The following is an 11,450-nucleotide window of genomic DNA, read 5'->3' on the forward strand; positions in this document are numbered from 1 at the left end:
ATACTACAGTACCTCACAACTACACCAGGATAGTACAGGTAAACACAGACTACCGTACCTCACAACTACAACAGGATAGTACAGGTAAACACATACTACAGAACCTCACAAGTACACCAGGATGGTACAGGTAAACACAGACCACAGTACCTCACAACTACAACAGGAAAGTACAGGTAAACACATACTACAGTACCTCACAACTACTGTACACCAGGATAGTACAGGTAAACACATACTACAGTACCTCACAACCACAACAGGATAGTACAGGTAAACGCATACTGCAGTACCTCACAACTACAACAGGATAGTACAGTTAAACACATACTCCATTACATCACAACTACACCAGGAAAGTACAGGTAAACACAGACTACCGTACCTCACAACTACAGCAGGATAGCACAGTTAAATAAATTCTACAGTACCTTACAAATTCAACAGGATAGTACAGTTAAATAAAGACTACAGTACCTTACAACTACAACAGGATAGTACAGGTAAACACATACAACTACAACAGGATAGTACAGTTAAATAAAGTCTACAGTACCTTACAACTTCAACAGGATAGTACAGTTAAACACATACTCCATTACATCACAACTACACCAGGATAGTTCAGTTTAATACATCCTACAGTACCTCACGACTACAACAATAAGATAGCGAGTTAAATACATCCTACAGTACCTCCCAACTACAACAGGATAGTAAAGTTAAACACAACAGGATAGTACAGGTAAACGCATACTGCAGTACCTCACAACTACAACAGGATAGTACAGTAAAACACATACTACAGTACCTCACAACCATAACAGGATAGTACAGTAAAACACATACATTGTATGCTAATTGTATTAATTGTATACATGTATTTATGTACTGTAAAGCGCTTTAGAGTGGCTAGTGCTAGCTAGATAGGGCGCTATATCAAATGTTGTATGTTGTTATTATTATTATTATTATTATTATTATTATTATACTCATATACTGCTATATATGGGAAGTTTCTCGAAAGGGTATAAAAATACGGAAGGAGTGTAATGCCATGCTTTTTTTGTATTTAGTGCACTTAATTTATTCTTTGGATTTCTCAATGTTAAATTGTTGTTAAAAAACACGTTAATATTTTTCGGGCAGCAAGATCAGTCACAGGTCATCCACAGCAGAAATTTAAAGGTCAGTTTGAATTCAGCCAATACGCTACAAGGCAGCGCAGGCCATGGACCCTCGGAAAACAATCGAAAATGAAGGATACGGTCGATCAACGGCTTCAGCCGAACTGGGACGAACTGAAGCAATTGTACTTTAGACGAAACAATAACAAAAACCTCTTGTTTTTTTCCGATATTGCTGTCACTTTGGTCAATCAGTTTATTTTGACGACATTATCAAAGCAAAACATTACACTTGTTCATGTGCATGATTTGTATGGTTAAGACTTAAATGGAATCACTAATACAGGAATCGCAGTAAGATGAGTTATTTGAAGAGTCACAAGATCACAGCTGAGATCGACTTTATTATTGTTCAGTTCACCAGTCAGGTGCCGTCACTAAAACTAAAAACGCATATGGACCAAAACGTCACCACAATTGTTATGTGTCAACAAGTGATAGTGTAAACAAGCGTGTACAAGGTAGCAGATTGTGAATGCATACGCGGGAGGAATTGTGGTGTAGTTTCTACGATATATAAATGCCACACAGCATCAATCATGATGCATCAGTACATAAACAATCGAGGTCAAGAGGGATCAACAACGATACGTTACAACTCTGAAAGAAGGGGCCGCACCAATCTACACAGGCTGATAAATACTTCCCGCCCGTACTCAAAGGGTATTATTGTAAGAAAAATAATGATTTAAAATTCCAGCAACCGAAAGCTAGGTATTTTCATAATACAAATGATCAAATTCTATTTCTGTAAAAAAAGTTATGTTAACAAAAAAGCCATAGCAATTACAAAACACACAAAAGAGTAATAAAAGGCATGCTAACACTAAGTCATAATCATCATCATCATCATCATCATCATCATCATCATCATCATATTGTCATTATCATTATGATTCAGAGAGAGAGAGAGAGAGAGAGAGAGAGAGAGAGAGAGAGAGAGAGAGCATTTTGGAGATATTAACATGAGGTTCACCCTGAGAATGTATGACATATACATGTTTTAGCTGGTATGTAATTTTGATATTGATCAGTCTAGGAATCAGTTTTCAAAGACACCTGACTATTTCTAACGACTTATAAGAAACATTCGAAGAATGACCTACTCTCGTTATGTTTGTAACTTTCAATCGAAGACAAAATTTAACTTAAATGTATAAACATTTTAAAATGTCCAAATGCTTATATACATGTACACTGTACATGTACATCTTATGGATCAGGTATAGGATTGAGGAATACATCGCTAACATTCAAGTACACTGTACATGTATAACCTATGGATAAATTTAAGGATTGAGGAATGCATGTACACTGTACATGTATATCCTATGGATCTGGTTTAGATTGAGGAATACATCGCTAACATACAAGATCACTGTACATGTATAACCTATGGATAAATTTAAGGATTGAGGAATGCATGTACACTGTACATGTATATCCTATGGATCTGGTTTAGGATTGAGGAATAAATCGCTAACATGATTACATCAAATGTAATTGTAAAGCATTGTCTTACACACATATAAAGCCACACGTACAACCTATTGAGTTCACATGCCTATATGGATATTAGATGGTCGGGTCGCGCAGTGGATAGAGCACACACCTTTCACAAATACGGCCAGGGCTTGACTCCCCTATCGGACTCTAGAACGTATTGGTTCAGATGGAAAATGTGTCAACACAATTCTAGATAATTGAACTTACTGATCCATATGAATGCTCTGCAATACCGTCAGTACATTTTTTGATATAAAGCAAATCAATTAATATATTAATAAATAAAATAAAAACTCTTAAGAACTGCAAGAGACAAATGAATTTTGGAAAAATCAAGTACAATTCTAGCCCTATTGGCCCGATTGTAGTTGACCACGGAAAGTTTGTTATACTGGAAATTTGTCATTGATCATTGCCTAATGGAAGTATATAGTTACTGTATCGGATGAAAGGGCTAAACCAATAGATCGAAATCAGCGGTCTGTGTGTAAACTCAGTCCTTCATTTAAGCATGTATATTACAATATAGATACGTTTCCTGCCTTGCAAATTATATTTGGTAATACCAGTAATATTTGTTGCATGCAATAGAAAGGTAATATAATATAACAAATAATTATAATACTAATTCGATGTTCTTATATACCGCTTTATCACAACCTAGTTTGTCTCAAGGCGGTTCACAAATTATTATCCGTGGTTATAGGGCCTTTGCAACCAGCCGATATCTTTATCAACTCCCATGGGAGCATACAGCGGGTGCTGCCATTTCGGCGCTCTCAGCTAGCATCAGCAATTCTAGTAATGCCTAACCATGCACTCATTTACAGCTGAGTAGACTGGAACAATCGGATTAAAGTATCTTGCTCAAGGATACAACACAGTGTCGTGACGTGACTCGAACCCGAAACACTTCGGTCACGAGCCATGCGTCTTACCACTATACTTTCGTACCTCAAATATAACATATGACTCATCACCAATTTATTGCATTAAGTTATAGGGAAAATGTATCATTATACATATATACATGTATATATATGAACGTCATTTCCGTTTTTGTCCACGTATAAAACAGCAACAATCAACGGACTGGGCAGATGAGAGCAAGTGTGTACGGAGATACGATACAATTGGCAGCAGAAGGCCAGGCTCTTATTCTGATTCACCCAACAGGGCAAATCTTAAACTGGTTTTTATACTAATCATATCGTGTCTGGAATGTGAAACATTAAGTTGGGGTTTTTTGTCCGCCAATGTGATAAATCCCTGTAGTGACTAGTGTGAACAAAATCATTGTGCTTCCTGTATTCTACAAATACTGCGGTGGACCTATGACAACACTCAGTACAGAAGAATTCCGGCAATATCCACAGTGTTAGAAAGGCGACTGGACCAACTGGAATATACATGATGTTTAAAAAAATTAACCTGTGCTCCTCATCAATCCTTTGACTATTACTTAGCTGAGCAAATACTGGTAAGCTATCAAAACTTTTAATTACATGATATATGTTCACGTTATCTACATAATAAGAGCTTGGGGAATTTAAAAAAACACATTGATTTCAAAAAGATGTCTCACGCATTGAAAATGTTTTGCCTCGTTTCCGAAATTATCTCCTACCAGTTTACTCCCCAGAACAAATCAGCCTGATATCTTACCATGTTCTATTGCTTTTGCCGCACTCCCGTGATGACAACATTGTTTCATTTATGCAACGCCGAATTTTACTAGTCACGTTATAGTATTACCCTAAAGAAGGGCCATAGAAAAAAATAGGCTTAAATCTCAATATTAGTTCCCAAAGGACAGTCATATTCCAGTTTCGTTGCTAACCTCTCCATCATCTTTACGGGGGCTGACACATATTTGCTACATTGCATTTTAGTGACCAAGGAAAGTACATGATGCCTTATTTGGTCAATATACTCTGTCACTCCATAAGAACTAATAATATAACCCCACACCCCTTTGTGTCCAACTCTCTGTTACAACGGATGTCCAGCTCTGCATTTACTATGGATTAAATTTTATTTGCCAAGATATGTATAAAAAACAAGTACTATTTCTACTTTTACCTCCGCAATTTACCACAGGAGAAAATATGTTTCACATAAAACAGCATTGATATCATTGCCTTTTTAGGTCACCTAAGAAAAAAAGTCTCAAGTGACCTATTGCGATCGCCTTTTGTCCGGCGTCGTGCGTCCGTAAACAATTTACATTTTCGACTTCTTCTCCAAAACCCCTCAACCAATTTCAATGAAATTTTGCAGAAACCTTTCATGGCCAAAGATCAACCACAATTGTGAATTATATGCTCCCCAGTCCCCAGTGGCATGAGGGGCGGGGCCAAAAAGGGTCAAATTGACTGAAATTTCAAAAATCTTCTTCTCAAGATCAATATATGGTAGAAACAAAAACTCTTCATAGATGGAAGGGTCTTAAGGTGCTTTACCAAATTTGTCAATTTCATGAACCTGGGATCTCACGTTTCCCCCTGGGAGGGGTTAAACTTTACTATAGTTTATATATGGAAATCACATTTTGGACCAGCATTTGTTTAATTTCCAATTGAATTAATTCAAACTTGGTTAGCATTATCAGTATTGGATAGCAGTTTGCTGATATGCATAAATCAGCCCTGACTGACACCCAGGGGCTGATGGATGGGGCCAAAAAGGGTTGAATTCACTGAAATTTCAAAAATATTCCTCTCAAGATACAGATATGTTAGAATCAAATACTCTTCATATATAGATGGGTCTTAAGGTGCTTTACTAAAATTGTGAATTTCATGACCCTGGGGAGGGGGTAAACTTTACTATAGTTTAATTGTAAATTATATGGTCCCCAGCCCCCAGGCGCGGCCAAAAAGGTTCAAATTGACTAAAATTTCTAAATCTTCTTCTCAAGATCCAGATATGGTAGAATTAAATATTCTTCATAGATGGAAGGGTCTTACATGTAAGGTGTTTTACCAAAATTGTGAATTTCATGACCCTTTACATGTAGTTCAAGTTAAAGAATGTACCTTTATTACAAAAGGATTTCTTTTTCATTTGGCAACATCGATAATATCAGTTTTGCATAACTCAGGTGACCTTTAAGGCCCATGGGCCTCTTGTTTGTTTTTGTTTTACCCATACGTAATTTTTTTTGATGAAACAAGGTATATTGTGCATACGTCAATAATGGAACTCTTCGTGAGCAATATACTGCAAAGATGTTGCAGAAACACTTGGATAGCTGTGTTACGCACCATTCAGTTTGTCTGCGACACATGTTGCAGTTATAGAAGTAGGTCAGTAACCAGTAACTAGGTAGTTCATTGCTATTTTTCTTCTTTTTTTTTAACATAAAAGTTATCTCATTTGATTAATATGTTTTCAATTTTAAGAAAACAAATAACTTATTGAATGAGTGGCATACTCATTTTAAATAAACGTCGATTTAACCGCTGGGTGATTTTAGATAATATTTTTAAAACTATTTTCCTAGTCCGTAGTCAACTGCAAGCAGTCGTAGCAATAGTGCTCATGCTATGAATTCATTACAGTCTCATAAATAAACCTCAGCAAAGCACGGAAACAAAAGGGTATTGCGACACCAAACGTATGGATAGTGCTTTCAACGTCACCAAGCGTTATAAACATAATCTAGTTGATTGTGATTCGTTCATTCCGTTATATGCTGCTATTCTACGCTCATTGTACATTGTCATTTCATCTCGTGATTTTTAGAAATATGCTGTTCTAATCGTCACTAAATAATAATATACAACATTTGATATAGCGCCCTATCTAGCTAACATAAGCCACTCTAAAGCGCTTTCTCTTGAAATATCTTTGCGAACAATTTGCGTTCTCTGCGAAGATTGTCACGAAATCACCATTGCAACACGATATTGGGCGTAACATTAACCAACTTGTATGGTAAGTTTGGCAAGTAGGATCATTCTTATAATTTTTTTACTTGTTTACTAAGATATGAAATGTAACTCATCAAATAGAATAACGATATCCCAATTATGTATTTACAGGATCTGTGACATATCACTGAGATGGCCGATCAGGGTGAGCAATACGAAAAGTCTTGGATTCTATATCATATCCTTGACAGATTTATAGGCAGCCCGGAGATTTTAGCAACGAGGAGGAGTATAGAATTGCTGTGGGAGTATATAAGGAAATCCACACATAAAGGAATGCTGCAGGTTCAAACGGGAAGCTTCTACGAGGGGATCGAAATGACAGGATCAGACATTGATAACATGCTTGTTGACACAACTGTGGAAGTAACATACCCTTTTCATGACTCGGGTATTCTTTTGGAGAGCAAAGATAAAACAGTTTTTATTATGAGAGATGCTCCGCACAGCCGGCCTGGCTATGTGACCCTTGAACTAGTGAATCTGTTACCTAGATGCAATAGTCTGACCATGCAATCCATTGTTCGAAATGGAGATCGATTTTTCATATCAAGTGAAATTTGCAGAAAGAATATTGCTGATAGAGTTGCAAATTGTGAAAAATCAACTGTGGTTGAACATGGTCCAGCTGCTACTTATACGTTAAAACACAATACCGTATCAATTGGTAGTGATCTTGTATATTCTTTTCCGTGTTCTCAATGGCCACTCGAAGCTTATGAGTGGGTGAGTCGGCCTCGCCTCCATGGATGGCCAGATAAAGCTTCGAGAGATCAGATAGTACAGGGCGGTTGTCATCTTGTCCCTGTAGGAGACAGAACGTCTGCTGACACATTCCTACAATGGCGGATTTCATTTACAGCTGCAGAAAAGAAACTTGTTCATTCTCTTACTCATACACAATTTCTAGTATATGGACTTCACAAGTACTTCCTCAAGCAAATATCTGACAGGTTAAAGCAGATATTTGGGGATGAAGATATCCTATCATCCTATATTATAAAAACAGTTATATTTTATGTTGTGGAAAGCACACCTGATTCTTTATGGCAAGAGAAAAATACCTTTTTCTGTTTTATACTTTGCTTAAAGGTTTTGATCGCCTGGGTGAATGCGGGATATTGTCCCAATTACTTTATCAGCAACAACAATATGTTCCTAGGCAAAGTTCATGGTGAAAATCAACAAAAACTTCTTCACATCCTCGTTGAACTTTATAATATGAAATGGGAATGTTTGTCAGTTGGTACGGCCATACAACCGTCTATAGGAAAACGAATAAATAGTGTGAGGGATGGAGCATGGCAATTGGTGCTTAGTCGACCAACAGAATCAGAAAGGAATTGTGACATTAAACTATACCATGGGGTATTCATAGGGGTCCTAGAGTATGATTCCCTTCCTGCGCAACTTTCACTTCTTTCTAAATCAAAATCAGACATTGATGAATTTATAGCTTACATCACAGCAGTACGTGCACTGTCCTATACAGGGATGGGTATTTTCGAAAAACACATTCCTGCCAAAGGAAATAAAGAGAAGTACAAATACCTTAGGAAATCCAAAAACCTGATGCAACCACTTTCTACAGTGTGCACAAGTCCGGGACTACTAACACTGGCAACATATTACTACCAGACTGGAAACTACAAGAAAACACTGGAGATATGCGAACATATGATGTCGTCATTTCAACTTTACATTCTAGGGAGATTGCAATTAGATGACAACGACGCAGACCAGTATGAAAGCCTCTACTGTGGGCGGGGATACACTCTACTACACAAATGCAAGGACGTATGTGTAGCATCTGTCTTTTTTCCATTTGATTGTGTACAATTCTGTCCATACCAGTTACATCCGGAGTTTACAAAAGGAACTAGGAATGACCAGCTTTTGACCCCTCCACTTCCATATGCTGTGTTCCTGACATTTCTATGTCATCATGAGCTTGGCGACACCAGAAGACGTGACGCAGCATTGACACATCTTCAAGCAGTGAAGTATGATAAGAAACAGGGAGTTGGTGAAAATTGGATAGTACACAATTTCTTGGGGATATGCCATGAAATGGTTGGGGACACACGCCAGGCTCTCAGGGAATATAGGGACTCTATGAGAAGCAAGACATATTTCCAATTTCTAAACGGTGCTAAGGAGAGGATAGAAAGGTTGCAGCATTCACAATAAAGACAAAAATATAGGAACATTAATGAAAATCCTCTATTCTACCAGAAAAGAATAGCTTCATGTAAATAAACAAAGACCAATGGAAACTATGTCAAAAGACATTAGCCTTTACAGACATTTGATCATTTTATATAAGCTGACTGCTACTTATGTAGTACTATTTATGTTTCTATATACTGCCATTTACTGCACTGATTATATTGTATATATAAATCATTCTTATTTGTGCAGGATTATTGTTTTAATTGATTTTCTTACAATTTACAATTGAATATGTAACATTGAATAATATGTATAATATATTGGCACAATCATAATGACTTTGAGCTACAAATTGCTCAAATCTTACATAACAAAGAAAGGATTCGGATGAAAGCCAGCAATGTTTTAAAAACGTTAAGTTGCCTATGTATTTTATGAAGTTTTGAGTCACACTTGTAAAATATCGAATGGAGTAGATAATGAAGCAATTATTTATATTTCTTCTTGTGGCACAATAAGGATCTTTGTATCGCTACAGCATAAGATGTACTCAGTTAATATGCATGTGCAAATGTGTCTGTAACAAGACACACTAATATACTATAGCACTAGTACAACTGTATATAGTCTAAAGATGAACCACGATGTTTTAAATATTTTTCCACAAATGATTTTTAATCCAAACAGTCTATTTTGTCAACACAAATATCATTTTCGGCAAGCGTTTGCAATGGAGAGGAAAGTTCTGTTTAAATAACTGAATTTTTGATGTTTTGAACTGAATTTGACCACTATGAATGCTGAAAGAACATTGCCTTTGTCTTTGACGATATGAACATAAATATAAGGATCGAAAGGTGTCTTTTTCATATTTGTTATGGTATGCAACACAGTTCCGTTCAAACATTTTATTATGAATGCGATACCGCGCATCATTTAATATATTTGATCGCAACTTTGTTTCAAACCATCATAAAGATAAAACTACATGCATTTCCAACCTTAATGGTTACCAGTTTGACCAAAGACCGTTCCTTGCCTCTACATTGACCTTTTGCGATATGTTTATTGACTTCTTAGTATAAATTCTATTTCTGTAAAACGTGTTACAGAAGGATGTCAAGCTGTTCGATACTGATGATTGGGATGACTTTGTTTTCATTAGGGATATAAATATTGGTCATTGATATTACTTAGAAAACGAACATGGTCGATATTTAGGATTGCACGAAATTATATACCCTTTTTATGGGTTAATATACCCTTTCTCATATATTTTTTTCATTACGTAATAAAATGTGAGAAAGCAATATTTTTTTCCAATAAAATGTTTATACTACATATTTTGCTTGTTTGCTTGTTTTTTTAAAAGTAAAATAAGTGTACAACATTAATACCAATTACCGGGAATCGTTCACTGCCGATAAAAGTTCGCATTTTTGTCTTTCATATTGAGGACGAATCTATTATTAGAGGAATTATAAGATAACATCTCAAAACACAAAAAAATAAAATGGGAATGACGGAATTAAGGCTGGGTGAACATGGATTATATCGGTGATGGGCGAAATTTGACTGTGTGAAAGTAACCATATATGTATGAAACAAAGATTTCAAGGCGAAGTAATTATGATGAGAACTAATGTTTGGTTTTAAGGCGACACAAGTTAATATTAGTGTTGTCAGTGGTGGTGGTCAGTAGAGGTAGATGTTAGTGAAGTCAGTGGAGGTGGTCAGTATGGTCAGTGGAGGTGGTCAGTATAGACAGTAGATGTCAGCTTCAATGTTCAATGGATGTGGGCATTAGAGAAATATAGCAGTGAGGTCAGTGGAAGTGGTCAGTGTTGCCAGTGGAGGTGGTAAGTATAGACAGTGGATGTGGTCAGTGAAGACAGTGTAGGTGGTAATTTAGGTCATTTAATGTGATCAGTAAATGTGGTCAGTAGATATAGATGTTAGTGTAATCAGTGTAGATGGTCAGTAGCGGTGTATATGTCAGAAAGGTCAGTAGAAGGTGGTCAGTGTGGTCAGTAGAGGTGGTAAGCAAAGGTAGATGTCAATCATGTTAGTAGAGGTGGTCAGTGAGGTCAGTATTTGTAGATGTCAGCGTGATCAGTGTGGTCAGTTGAGGCGGTCAGTAGAAGCAGATGGTAGTGTTGTCAGTTGAGGTGGTCAGTAGAGGTAGATGTTAGTGTGGTCAGTTAGGTCAGTAGATGTAAATGTCATTGTGATCAGTGGTCAGCTGAGGTGGTCAGTAGAGGTCAGAATTGGTGGTCAGTTTGGCTAGCTGAGGTGGTCTTTAGATGTATATGTCAGTGTGATCAGTGAAGATGATCAGTAGAAGTAATTTTCTGTGTTGTCAGTAGGGGTGGTCATTAAAAAAAAGTCAGTGAGGTCAATGCAGGTAGTCAGTGTGGTAAATGGAGGTGGTCAGTGGAGGTGGTCAGTGGTGGTGGCCAGTAGAAGCGATATCAAAGAGACCTTTGGGGTTGGTTAGTAGAGTTGGTCATCGGATCAGTGGAAGTTTTCGATAGAAATAGATATCAGACGGCCAATTGGAGGTGGTCAGTAGAGATGGTAAGTAGAGAAAGAGGTCAGGGTAGATAGTGGAGACGGTCATTTAACGTTGATATCAAAGAGGTCAGGGATG

General features: G+C 37.0%; 1 protein-coding gene across 1 annotated transcript; it reads left to right on the plus strand.

The window, feature by feature from the left end:
• The first annotated feature begins 3,787 nt into the window (after positions 1-3,787).
• On the plus strand, positions 3,788-10,135 carry LOC110462357. Its single transcript, XM_021516291.1, has 2 exons — positions 3,788-4,173; positions 6,740-10,135. Exon 2 carries the CDS (start codon positions 6,761-6,763, stop codon positions 8,816-8,818), a length of 2,058 nt encoding a protein of 685 aa, XP_021371966.1. The 5' UTR covers positions 3,788-4,173; positions 6,740-6,760; the 3' UTR covers positions 8,819-10,135.
• The last annotated feature ends 1,315 nt before the right edge of the window (positions 10,136-11,450 follow it).

The sequence above is a fragment of the Mizuhopecten yessoensis genome, unplaced genomic scaffold, assembly GCF_002113885.1.
Source record: "Mizuhopecten yessoensis strain PY_sf001 unplaced genomic scaffold, ASM211388v2 scaffold10771, whole genome shotgun sequence".
In the NCBI taxonomy this organism is placed as follows: domain Eukaryota; kingdom Metazoa; phylum Mollusca; class Bivalvia; order Pectinida; family Pectinidae; genus Mizuhopecten; species Mizuhopecten yessoensis.